The 13950-nt window shown below is 35.4% G+C and overlaps 1 protein-coding gene across 6 annotated transcripts in view; it reads left to right on the top strand.

Annotated features, from left to right (window-relative positions):
* Positions 1 to 13950, top strand: part of Hdac9 (histone deacetylase 9) — an 851473-nt gene that overhangs the window by 601305 nt on the left and 236218 nt on the right. For all 6 annotated transcript variants that reach the window (XM_069996136.1, XM_069996137.1, XM_069996140.1 and 3 more), the window contains one exon: positions 9621 to 9754. In XM_069996136.1, coding sequence (XP_069852237.1) covers positions 9621 to 9754 — 134 coding nt within the window. The remainder of the gene's footprint in view (positions 1 to 9620; positions 9755 to 13950) is intronic.

Genomic DNA, 13950 nt, shown 5'->3' with positions numbered 1-13950 from the left:
CCTCAGCCTCCTGAATAATGAAGGATATAGGGGTGAACTATTAACGCCTGGCTAGAGGATATACTTTGGTTTTCTCTACTTCTCATATGTTTCTTTTGATATGAATGTAACAAGGTACATGAATATGAGAGAAATGAGAAGAGGTGAGAGAAATACTACATGGTTGAGAAAATAGTGTTTTGAAATGGGTTTGATATGTTGGCCTTAGAAAACTCAAGGCAAAAGTAATACTATAAATTAAAGAACTTAAACATGACCTAACTCAAACCTGATCATTCAAACTAAAGATTAGACCAGTTCAGATAATTAGGTTCTTTTCCATGTCAGAATTCTACTATTTGTCAGTGCACATACTCCAAAACTGAATGTTGTCTCTTTTCATATGTAATGAGTTTGCTTGAACAATTTCTTATCTAAATTGAAGGTTGCATACTTATATATTTTAAAATATAATTATTATTATAGGCATTCTATGTAAGTGTTACTCAAATAAGTAAAATATATAGCATAAATTGCATAGTAAACAGTTTGGAATTTTCTAGTGCAAGAGGAAAGTATTGAAAGTAAATATTACTTTAAAATAATTACTCTGCTGCCTGGTGACTAAGTAGTTTATAATTATCTATCTATCTATCCTGCAAATTTTTATACATTATCTTGTATTATGTTTTCCTCCTTTTAATTTCTTTTTTGGGGTCTGGTCATGGGGCCTGAACTCTGGGCCTGGGCGCTGTCCCTCAGCTCTTCAGCTCAAGGATAGCGCTCTACCACTTGAGTTACAGCACCACTTCCGGCTTTTTTCTTTTTTGCTTATGTGGTGCTGAGGAATCGAACCCAGGGCCTCATGCATACAAGGCAAGCACTCTACCACTGAGCCACCGTCCCAGCCCCTCTCCTTTTGATTTTTAAAAATAATCTTTAATTCAGATGTGAATTCTAAAGGCTTTCATTTCTATTATGAGTGAATACGTATTTTAAAAATTAAACATCTTTGCTGGACACTCATGGACCATGCCTATGATTCTGGCTGCTCAGGAGGCAGAGATCTGAAGATTGTGGTTTGAAGCCAGCCCTGGCAGGAAAGTCTGTGAGACTTTGAAGAATTAACAACCAAAAAGCTTGAAGTAAAGCGGTGTCTCAAGTGTAAGAACACTAGCCTTGAGCAAAAAAGTACAGGGTCAGTGCCTAGGCCCTGAGTTCATGTCCCAGGACTAGCACACACACACACACACACACAACACACACACACACACACACACACAACACACACACACACACACACACGAATTTAACTTCTTTCTATAGACTTTTTATTATCTATTGTACATATGCTAAAGCCTATAAAAAGTATATTCTTTGAGAATACATTTATTTTCAGAAGAAAAGCATACACACTCAAGATCTGTTCCTTTAAGTGTAAGAAAGAATGAAACAGCACATTCTGATACTGTGTAGTTGGTTTCAACCCATTTTATAGAGCTATACTGAAAAGTCATCTAACACTTAGACTTGTGTGATTTTTCAGCCACATCCTTCAACCCTTCACCATCAGTGTAGATCCTCAGTGGCTAGTTACCACACCCTTCTTTTATTTTTGTAAGAAAAATACAAATTTCCAGGTAGGAAATGCCTAAGTCTAGACAGTTAAGAAAGATGCAGTGTCCAACACGTGTCTTTTGAGGTGCTAGACAGACTCCAGAAGAAACCCTCGGATATAACCAATTCACAGTGGCCTGCAGAGGTTTAGAGGCTGTATCTCCAAGATGACACAAAGAACTTGAGTTCTTGTAGCTGCTGTAGAGATAATGAAGATGGTGAATGGTAAAGATCACCTACCACACTCTCATTTGGATTTTAATGCTATAGTTAAATGTAGGTAATAACCAATTTTAGAATAGCTGTTAAATTAGATTTAAAGATAAGGAAAGGCATTCATATGCATTTCAGGTAATTAAGAGCATGTGTTTTCTTTCTCTACCAATGTGTTTACTTTCTCTTTTTACTCACTTATTCTTGACAATGATGAAATTTTGCCCTTCTGACAAGAGAATAGGTAACAGATGTTAATATTGTGTTAGTTTGTGCAAAATGGCATTCACAAAAAAAACTATTAACAATTTCACTAGCTTCATCTTCTCTATCAAAAATCAAAAGACTTCTTTCAATTCAAATCTATTTAAATAAAGCCCTTATAACATTATCCTTTAAGATGGAGTCTAACATGAAATAGAATCATCATGCTGAAATGAAAGTCATTAAAGTCATTAAAATAATTTAATATGTCCCAAATAGATGTTTATTCAGAGGCAAATCATAATGGAAAATCAAATATGTTTAAATATTTCAATGTAAGTACAGCACTATTGGCCTTTTCTCTAATTTTTTTAAAATTAAAGTTATTTAATTCCACTTAATCCTTCAAGTTATTCAGGTTTTAGTTTCAATGTTATTTCCTTTAGAAAGCTTTACTTACTCAACTAAATCCAAACTATTCTTTTTTTTTTGTCGGTCATGAGGCTTGAACTCTGGGCCTGGGAGCTGTCCCTCAGCTCTTCAGCTCAAGGCGAGCGCTCTACCACTTGAGCTACAGCGCCACTTCCGGTTTTCTGGTGGTTTATAGGAGATAGGTGTCTCACCTTCTCTCCTGCCCAGGCTGGCTTTGAACCGAGATCCTCAGATCTCAGCCTCCTGAGTAGCTAGGATTACAGGCATGAGCCACCAGTGCCCGGCCCAAACTATTCTGTCATGTTTCTTTATAATAGACTGTATTTCTCCATCAAAAAATTAGGTTTTATTCATTTATTCTAGTCTGTAAAGGAAGACTGTTTTTTGTTCTTTCTAACCCTAGCACGAAGGTACATTACTAGCACATGAGATGGCTTACTTACACACACACACACACACACACACACACACACACACACACACACACACACAATCAAATGAGCTAGAAAACAGCATTATGACGAACATTTCTAGCTATTTACTCATACGGTGCTGTTTAGTTATGTGAGGTTTCTTCAGTTATTCCTGCTTTCCAGTTATTCACTAAGTCTGATTTTCTCCTCTGAAAGCCACAGGTTTTAAATTTTATTTTTCTTTCCTATTGTTATCTGTAACTAGTTGTCATGTCATTTCATGTCATTCAACATGTCACCCTTTCCACCATGTTCCCCATCTAAAGATTTTGTTTAGATGTTTTGTGTCTGACTTCCAAATTTTTAACCTCATTGTGTATGTCTCTTTGTCTTTTTGTTTAAATTCCCAGGGCATCTCAAATTTATAATGTAGCACTGATCTAGTTTTATGAAATGTGAATTCCTGCCTTTTTATCTCCAAGATCTATGTTAATTTTGTTGCCTTTCTAATTTCCTTACAATTCCTACTTATCCATTATCTTTTGCTTATTCCATTGTATATTAAATTTAGTTTGACCTTGACCTTTAGCTGTGACTACTGTTTTATCCGTCATTTGTTTGACATTTGAAGATGCCAAAGCATTTTTTTCTGAAATCTTATTTTGGTTAGTCATGTTCACTGAGCTAGGTAGTATTTAAATGTCCTCTATAGTTTCTGTAGAATATTGTCATGAGCTCTGCTCATTTTTTACTTTAGTTTTGATTACTCATTCCTGTATGTGAAAAAAATCTCTCCAGATATTTAGCCAACAAATGTGAATTATGTTTGGCTTCCCTTTTTTTTTTTCCAGTTTACATGCTTGTTGGCTCTCTGTTTTGGCTCTGTAGGTGAATGGCAACCTTTAATCCATTTCATAGGCTCCAATAGACTTCCATAGAAATTGGAAGGCCAATGGTGGAAATTTCTTCTTCCCACTTCCTTTCCACCTGATACTTCGATAATAAGAATTACATAAAAAGCAAAACAAACAAAAAAACAAAATTGTAAACCTTAGTGATGTTCTTATCTAATAAAAGGCACAATTGATCAATATTTAAAAAATCATTTCTAGATATTACTTTATTTGCCTAACTGACATATTAATATTCCTACATAAGTCACACTATTTGATCATTTGGTGTATGTCTTCCAGATTTAAAATATGACAAATATTGCAAGTAGTAAAATGTATGGTAGAAAAGGAAAAATAAGGCAAGGTATACCTTATGGAAAGATTAGAATTTTAGACATAAAAGACACTTGTAGCTGTTATGGGAACATTTTTGAAGTTGTTAGAAATGACTGTTGTTTCAAAATATAGTCAGTACTCAATATCTATAGAGGTTGATTCAAGGACTCCCAATAGATACCAAACCCCTTATACAGAATGGCAAATATAGCCTACACAAATCCCCTGTATACCTTAAATTATAACTAGATTACTTGTGATGCCTAGCACAATGTAAATAACTATGTAAACAGTTGGTCAATTATATTGTTTCAAAGATAGGAACAAGGTAAAATTGTACATGTTCAGTACAGATGTGATTTTTTCCTCGATATTTCTGATTCACAGTTGAGTCTGTAACTGTAGAATTTATGAATATAAAGAACTGGCTGAAGTCTCTTTTATCCATTTTAGTAATTCTACCATTTGCAGGTCACATTGTCATTTTATTTCTAAGACATCTCTGACCTCACAAATTTTTCTTTCCTAGAAAACATTGATTTAGAAATACTTGTCATCAGCTGGGTGCTGCTGGCTCATGCCTATAATCCTAACAATGAGGAGGTTGAGTTCTAAGGATGTGGTTCAAAGCCAGCCCAGGCAGGAATGTCTGTGAGACTCTTATCTCCACTAAAAACTACCTAAAAAGCTAGAAGTGGAGCTTTGACTTAAGTGTTAGAGTGCTAGCCTTGAGCAAAGAAGCTCAGGGACAGTGCCCATGACCAGCACCAAAACAAAAAACAACTTGTCGTAGGCCTGGCACTGGTGGCTCATGTCAGTAATCATAGCTACTTAGGAGGCTAAAATCTGTGGATTGCAGTTTAAAGCCAGCCCAGACAGGAAAGTCCATGAGACTGATTTCTGACTAGCTTGCAAAAAAGCTGGAAATAGAGCTTGTGGCTCAACATGGTAGAGCATCAGCCTTGAGCACAAAAGCCCAGGCCCTGAGTTCAAACCCCAAGACTAGCACACATCAAATACAATATTTGTCCTATAATTTCTTCATGCATGTGTCACTTCTACTACTAAATTATGTTAGGCATGATAAAATAAGGCTTGAAATACAAGTATTAAAACTGGCTATTAGATATAAGCCCTTGATGAGAAATGCCATTATGTTCCTCTGTGTCCCAGTTCCTTAGCCCTAGAAATGGTTTATTACATTTGTTTAACGAACATCTTTGGAAAGTGTAACTCTCATGTATCAGAAATGCTGAGATTGTTCATTGTTAGGAGCTAGAGAATTTTGTCCAAAGATGCTGAACTCAAATTTCTGAACCAAGCTGGTCTCAATAGACTTAGTGTAATCATGTAGGAGTAATTTTTATGAGTAACAAATGACCTACCTATATGTAATGATTAAGGAAGAGAAACACACTGCGTTTAATCCTTCAAATATACTACCTCATTAAATAAAACTGAAATCCAGAGCAAACACAAAATTCCAAATGCATCTAAAAAGCAATCTAAACATCTCAGGAAGGTTTTATTTTAAAACATACTATTAGGATTAAAATGCAGGTAAAGATATTAAGATTCTTTTACATAACTTAAAATCTTGTCTAATTAATCAAGATAAACATTGCTCAACTGGCATTGCAAGTGGTAATCAGTCAGGGAGAAAGAGTCAAACCAAAGTAGAATTCCATATGAACCCCAAAGAGAAGAGCAGGCTTATTTCTCACCCCATAAGTTTCTGTTTTTAAAGAAAAAAAAAGAAAGGTAAGGCATGGAGATGAAGAATGAGGTTAAAGTCTCACCTTGCAGCCTACCTGTTAACACCTCATTGATACATCATTAAGATGAGTCAGTGGAGGCTTGGGGTTCCAGATTTTATTTATTTCTCCTTAAATTTGAATGTCTTTCCAAGAGCTCCTGGACTTTGTATTATAATCTCCAGATACCTGGCAATACTTCCTAGCTACCATAACTTGTTTCACAAGTTTCTGTTTCTTGGCAGTGAATTCGAGGGAAAATGTTGTTAAAGGGGAAAAATTACAATGGAAGTGATTGTGGACATGTCTAGAGGTGAAATTGAAAAAGATAAGCAAATAGTAATAAAAATGTATACTCCTGAATATTATTCAAAATAGGCAGATAACTTTTGGTTTCCATATTGTTAATATATCAATTATTTTTGTGGTTGGAAATTGTAGTTGAAAGTTAAATTGTTAAATTGCTCCTGTTTATGTAATAGCAACTAATAATTGCTTGATAAATCTGAACTGTTAAAACACCTCTGCGTAAGATATCTAAGATTTGTGTAAGTTTTTCTTTTGAATATTATTCTCCATGTCTGCTTGCCTCCCTGAATTTTTATTTATGGCTTTTTAAATGTCATCCCATTTGACTTTATGCAAAAATCCTATTGGATTTTGGACAAAGTGAAAAAATGGACATTGTGTAAAATAGTTGTAGAAATACAAAGCTAAATTTACTTAATGCCTATAGTAGAGGTACTTGTTCATTCGAAGAAAGGCATATCTAGTAGAAGGTAGAATGTTAAGGAGGAAAGGCAACATAAACTTTAGAAGGCCAAGAAAATGCACAAATTAGATTCAGCAGGAAAAGCAGACAAGTTTGTGAGGGAAATATTTGTGTCTTTAATTCATTCATTGCACCATACTTTAGAGGACTTTTCAGAGAACCTTTTTCCAAACATGATTTCAGACTGGTAATTCAAAGTAATCCATAGAATTATCATCAGTGCTTTCAAAGATCTAACCATCTAAGTAAAAAAAAGTACACGTAACAAAATTTTATCATCGATTTTGTCATCGATGCTCTGGAGGAAATTTAGAGGAAGCTTAGAAATCAGACACAGTAGTAGAAGATGTAGTTTAGTGGTCTCAGAAATGCTTTGTTGGAGAAGTGACATTTAAAAAGACATTGCAATTATGTGAGTGTAACAAAGAATCTCAGTGAGTGCTTTTGATCAACAGGAAGTTGGAGGTTTGGGAAGGAGAAATAGGCTGATAAGGGTGTGGATAGAGTGGGGCCAATGAGGAGGGTAAATGAGGATGAATATGATTGAAACATCTTGTTTGTAGGCAAGTAAATTAAATAACGAGGTCCGTGGAGCTTGTGTTGGAAAGCAAGGAGAAGGATAAGGGGGAATTATAGAGGGGGCAAGATTGATAGGGATTCATTATGTGTGTGTGTGTGTGTGTGTGTGTGTGTGTGTGTGTGTGTGTGTGTGTGTGTGTGTGTGTGAATATGTCACAATGGATCGACCTGTTTGTACAATTACTGTATTCTAATACAAACACATAAACAAATAAGTAAGTAGTCTTGAAGAATAGGAAGAAATTATATGGATGAAGGTTGGAGTAATGGAGATCAGAAGAATTTCTGGAATAGAAGGAACAGAGTTTTGAGGATGCAACACTGACATGGTTTTGATGTTTTTGAGGAATGGAGGAAGGAGTGCTAGAGATAAAGGCAGGTGGTATGTGCAGTGAAGGTGGAGAGGTAGGCAGGGGCGGTAGCTGTGCTGTCCTTGGGGCATTTCAATCTCCTCAGCAAAGTCCCTTAAGTATTTAAGCAAAAGTAGCTAATGCAGTGTGGCCAATGCAATGGAGTGAAAGTCAGGTAGCTAGTTACCATGCTATTTCAGGAGTTCAGATTAGTGATAATGGTTCTTGGGATTATGTGTGCTTTGGGCAGTGGAGATAAGAAATGAATGATTCAATATCTGTTTTGGAGGGGAAGCAGGCTCTCCCTTAGTTTCTAGGAGTGGAAATGTCAAGAGGACACTAACGTTTCTGGCATGAGTAATGAGGAATCCTGATGTCCTTTGTGAAAGGGGGAAAACTGAGTGCAGTTCTCACTTTATGAAAGCCATAAGATACTTACGTGAAAGTTTGGAAGGGCAACTGAGGAATAAAGCGTGCATGTATGCTGCTCAGAAGACATGCCAAGACTGAGGATGAAAATATTAGTTGGTCAAGGACAGGCAAAAAGACAGGTTTTGAAGTAATTTGAGTCTTAACAATGGACATTATTTAGATCCATAAAACACTATTTTTTTCTTTTACATAATTTTTACCACATGGCTTCAAAATGCATATGTCATTCTTCTGCATGAATTTAGCACACTCAAGGGAAAATAGTCTCCCAACAATCTTCTAACACAATAATGTGAGCCAAAAGAAGAAGAAAATTTATTTAATTAAACTTACTTTGCAATATAAATTACTGGTACTTATCTGCTCTTAAATTGATTTTTTGTCTTTTTTTTCTTATCATGTATACTTCTCCTGATCCCCCACCTCCCCCAAAAATCTACTCTGATAGTCATTCATTGGCAGAGATTTGATAGGTTCAATAATTTCTTATGCCAAGCAATTTTGTAAGCAACATTTTTCTCCCCAAGGAATAGGCTTATGGGTAGAAAGCCTCTTAAAATGTTCCAGAGTTATAATTGTCTTCTAACTTGTTGCTTCAAAAAGTCATATTTTATGCACCCTTAATAATTCATTTCATCAAACTCTCATAGACTCTTTCCCATAGCAGGATCTAATTAAATCATGACAAGCTAAGCTCTGATGGTGGATTTTATTTATTATCTATGAAACCTCTACTAAATTTTGAAAAATTATATTTATTGAATTTTTAAAAATATCCTGATTCAGAAATAATTTGTGGTATATTTTTACATATTAATTATATTTACTTTTTAATTATATTTTTGCTTCTTATGTTATACATTTATATATACATGGTTATATTCTTCATGATTATATGCTTCATCCTTTATTGTCAGATAATTCCTCCTCCATCCTTGACATACATTTTAAAAAGAATTGGCTCAAGTATACCATAATATTGTAAGAATAACACTAGCCATGTTTATGTAACAGCCTAAATTACAAGGAAAAAAAAGTTAGCAAGAAGAAACTTTTCTGTTCAACCTTGATGAATCTGTATTACAGTAGAGGGAAGGAGTTGGAAATGTTTCCAGTTTATTCCAAGAACTGATCCCTAATGTAAATTATGACTGTTAAATTTGCTTATTCATTCTAGGGCCTCTTTATGACCCACACCATTTTCAATTACAAAAAAAATTCTCATTCAATAGATTCATGATTTAAAAACACATCTCATTTTGTGACTTTGACAAGAAAATTTAAGTGTCTACTGAATTATTTACCAAGAAACAATTCAGAATGATCTTATGCACTAGTAATATTAGTTTATAGAATATATATTTTTATAAATGTGTATGAAATTTCTTTAACTGTCACCTTTAATATTACTTTGAAGGGTCAGGAAACTAAAATCTAGGTTCTGGTCATGCCATGAGTTGAAGGTTTTCACATATATGAAGATGAAGATATACGTGACTAGCTATCTCTTAGGTGGACCTGATACCTTTGTGATACAGATTGTTTCTCTTTTTTGTGAAATTTACTTTGGGAAGAATGGCTTTTGGAGTATCTTGACTAGCTTGTATCATTACTCAATCTTGGGCTGTGCTTCCTTTGTCTTGAAGGAATTGCCTATGATCCCCTGATGCTGAAGCACCAGTGCATTTGTGGCAGTTCCACCACCCACCCAGAGCACGCTGGAAGAATACAGAGCATCTGGTCACGGCTACAAGAAACTGGGCTGCTAAATAAATGTGAGGTAATCCTGAATTGGCCACACTCTTTGACTTACTTAAATAAATCATGTAAAGAGGTCAGTATTCATTTCAGTAGTAGTAGAAAATGTTAACCACATAGTGCAAACAGGGTGATTGATGGTTCCTCATAGACACAAATAGCACAGGGCTTACCAGCTGACTCTGAGCTAGACACACAGTAGGTACTCAGGGTGAATGGACTGAGCAGAGCCAGATGTGAATATTCTGTTGTGACTTTTACTATGTACATATGGTGGCAATATTTTTTACAAATAGGCAACATTTACTGAGTTAATTTTTTCAGAAAGATTAACTTTACAAAGTGCTAAGGAATAATTGTTCTTTCTCAATACGAATTTTGAATTTAGATATATGGTAATTTGACCTCATGGAAAAGAATACATTTAAAAGATGAACTGTCTAGTTACCAAGAAAAGTCTCTTCTGTTCATTGAAGTGACTATTTACTAATATATTTTAAAGTTTATGGTAGAGGTTTGAACATTTTTATTGTGTCAGTATTTCTTTAAACTTTGCAAATTGCTAGTGAGTCTCATTTCTACAAAGAAAATTATGTTTCTTTAGTCTTTCAAAGGCTGATAGACAAATTTGAAATCAATTTGGAAAAACTCACATTGTCAAATTTGCAAAATATGAAGTTGATTAGCAGCTATTTATTTACTATAAATGTCTTTTGTTGCCTAAAATCCAGTAACATTCTGCATCTAAATCTGAAACACTTTCCAAATAAATATACCTTCCTTATCTTTTCTCTTCTCATTTGAGCATTTATTAACTTAAAATAATTTATTGGATCTATATTACATTCTAATCATGTGCCCTAACTGGAATTTAATTTTCACAGGTAGATAATGTCTGCCCCTGCTCTTATAGACTGACATTGTGATTTGTCCATTGTCTTATAGAGATCAATTACTCGGGAAAAAATAAATGAATATTATTTTAGTTATGATTATAGCATGAGAACATGGAAACATTGAGACTACATTAAATCTATAAAGAATTTTGGTTGAAATTAAGTTGCTGATGCAGACAGAACGGTCCTCAGGTCAAGTACACTTGTCTATATTTGATAGTGTGAGTTGGATCACTGTGATCTTTCTCTGCACACTACAAAAAAATTGACTGAATATGCCAAAGCCACTCATCTATTGTTAGTTTTTAAGGATAAATGTTTTCTTTATATATTTTCACCTATGGAGATAAACCAGTAGTGATATTTATTGGGTCATTCAGCAGTTAAGATTGTGAATGACTAAACCAAAGCAACTTGTGCCAACTTAGTCTCACAAGTTTATTATGTGTTTAGGATGGAATTATCCAAGTGTTTTTTTATACTTAAAGTTCTAAGTTGGATAAAATGTATCCTCTACTGAGAAATGTGAAGGAAATGTGAAGGAAAATGAGCTAGAGTTATTTCCTGCTTCTTTTCTCAGTGAAGACACCTTACCCATCATGTTCCAGTGCCCATCCATTTTACATGTCAGAGGGCTTTCTTCCTCTGGTGAATCTTTTTTTGTTGTTTTTTGCTAGTCCTGGGGCTTGAACTCAGGGCACTGTCCCTGGATCTCTTTGGACTCAAGACTAGAACTCTACTACTTGAGCCATAGAGCCACTTCTGGCTTTTTGAGTAGTTTATTTGAGATAAGAGTCTCATGGGGACTTTTCTGTCCCAGCTGGCTTTGACAGATTTCAGTCTTCTGAGTAGCTAGGATTACTGGTGTGAGCCACCAGAGCCTGGCTTCTCTGGTTAAATCTTAAAGCTGTCTTTAGAGAATCTACATTTTTGACAGTGCAATCTAGAGTCCAAACTATTCTCTTTTTAAAATAATCCCATACTGTATAAATAAAATACAAGCAAGGAGATTTATTCATGGTAGACTGATCGTAACAGGCAAAATGAATTGATTCATGAGATCTTTCCTGACTCCTGTTTGTATCTGCTAGAGATGTTTTCCTGATCAACATTTTTTTTTGATGCTTTTGCCAGCTAAGACATTGGTGCTTACATTCCCCCCCCCTCCTTGTTTAGGTCTCTGCTGATTTGCTCCCAACCACGCCAAACTGGCAGTGGCTGATCATAGGCTACTAGTGGTTTTCCTGATTTTCTAAAGGAGCAAAGTATACAGATAAAAGGACAGTAGAATGGTTCACATTGTTAGTAATGCAAAAATGCCATTATCATTCCTTTCTCACCATATATCATTTTATTTTTAGTCTGGTATAGTTTCAAATTGGATTATTCAACTCCTGTAGCACTGATTGATGTGATACCAACAACATGGTGATCAGTCAAAGGGTCCATCATAGGGATTGAATGATGAAAATGAGGCAAGCATTCCAGTGCCCTGCATCTTGTATATACATTTTTCTAATTTGAGGAGGGGAAGGGAAATAACAAAATGCTGAAACAAGGATACAGGTTGACGCATTGTAACAATGAGGCATACAAGACACTATGTGGAAAACCAACTTTACAACTTTGGGGCAGGAGAGAGGGGAGGGAGATGAGGAGGGAAGGGTTAGTAGGAGAAAACAAAGGAGGGGGTAACAATGCTCAATAGGAAATTGCAGAGCTTCTGCATGGCAAAGGACATAGCTAGCAAGATCAATAGAAAGCCCACGGATTGGGAGAAGATCTTCACTAGCCATACAAGGGCAAGGGTCTCATATCTAAAATATACCTGGAACTCAAAATATTAAATCCTCCAACAACAAATCCTCGAATAAACAACTGACCAATAAATAAGTGGGCTAAAGACTTACAGAGAAACTTCTCTGAAGAGGAAAGAAGGATGGCCTATAGACACATGAAGAAATGATCAACCTCCCTAGCCATAAAAGAAATGCAAATTAATTTTTTAAAGCCATGAAATTCAGATTTTAAAATCATTAAAACCTAATTCATTTTGAGATATTTAGGACTTTAATATCCTTTTGTATCTTTGACAATTTTTAGGGACATTCAAATTGGAAATTAGAAGTAATTAACTAAGTGCATATTATCTTGAGATATTTAGCTCCATACAAGATAAAAACATCTACAGAGGGGCATCTGGGTTGGTTCCATATCTTAGTTATGGTAAATCTGCATAGTTGTGCTGGTAGCTTTAGCATGGTTTTGTTTGTGATCATTCAGGTAAATACCCAAAAGTGGGATTCCTGGGTCATAGGGGAGCTCTATGTGGAGTTTTTTGAGGAACCTCCATACTACTTTCCAAAGTGGTTGAACAAGTTTACACTTCCACCAACACAATGGAATTCTATGTCTCCATCAGAAAGAATGACATTGCCCCATTTGTTAGGAAATGGAAAGCAATAACTAGTATATGTCTGAGACAAGCAGAAATGGTCAGGTAAGTTGATGTTAGGCGAAATGAACCCCAAGATGAGGACTCAAATGTCTTTTTTCTTTCTTGCTATTATTTCTAGCGTATTTATAAGATATTTCTTTGTTGCTTTGTATGTCCCTCCCCCATGGTATAACCCCTGTTTTCACTGTATTTGATGTTGGTATAATTTGTGGAGGGAAAGGGAAAAAAACAAATTGTTTAAATAGAGATACAGGTGGACCCATTGCAACAATGAGATGTACAAGACATTATGTCGAAAAACAAACTTTACAACTTTGGTGCAGGGGTGGGGGGAAGGGATGGGGAGATGGGAAGAGATGGGAAGGGGAAACAAAGGAGAAGGCAACAATACTTGATAAGAAATATACTCAGAAGCTCTGCAATTTCATGCAATCCCATTTGTCCAACCTTTCTTTGATTTGTTGTGTTTCTGGGTCTCTATTAAGAAAATTTCGGCCTGTGCCAAGGAGGCCTAGGTTTTCTCCTATTCCATCCTATGTTTTCAGAATGTCTGCTTTGACTCCGAGGTCTTTGATCCATTGGAATTGATTCTGGTGTAGGGTGATATATAAGGAACTAGCTTTATTTTTCTACAAGTGATTAACCAGTTTTGCCAGCACCATTTACTGAAGAGGCTGTCTTTCTTCCATTCTATTTTTTAGCTCCCTTATTGAAGATTAGATGGCTATATGTCTGTAGGTTCATTTCTGGGTTTTCAATTCTATTCCATTGGTCCTCAGGTCTGTTCTTGTGCCTGTACTAAGCTGTTTTGCTTACTATAGTTTGTAGTAGAGTTTGAAATTTGGTATTGATATTCCTCCAGCT

The sequence above is a fragment of the Dipodomys merriami genome, unplaced genomic scaffold (assembly GCF_024711535.1).
Source record: "Dipodomys merriami isolate MVZ:Mamm:240054 unplaced genomic scaffold, mDipMer1.0.p SCAF_5, whole genome shotgun sequence".
Lineage (NCBI taxonomy): Eukaryota > Metazoa > Chordata > Mammalia > Rodentia > Heteromyidae > Dipodomys > Dipodomys merriami.
The sequence above is the reverse complement of the archived record's forward strand: the minus strand, read 5'-3'. Positions and strand labels throughout refer to the sequence as shown.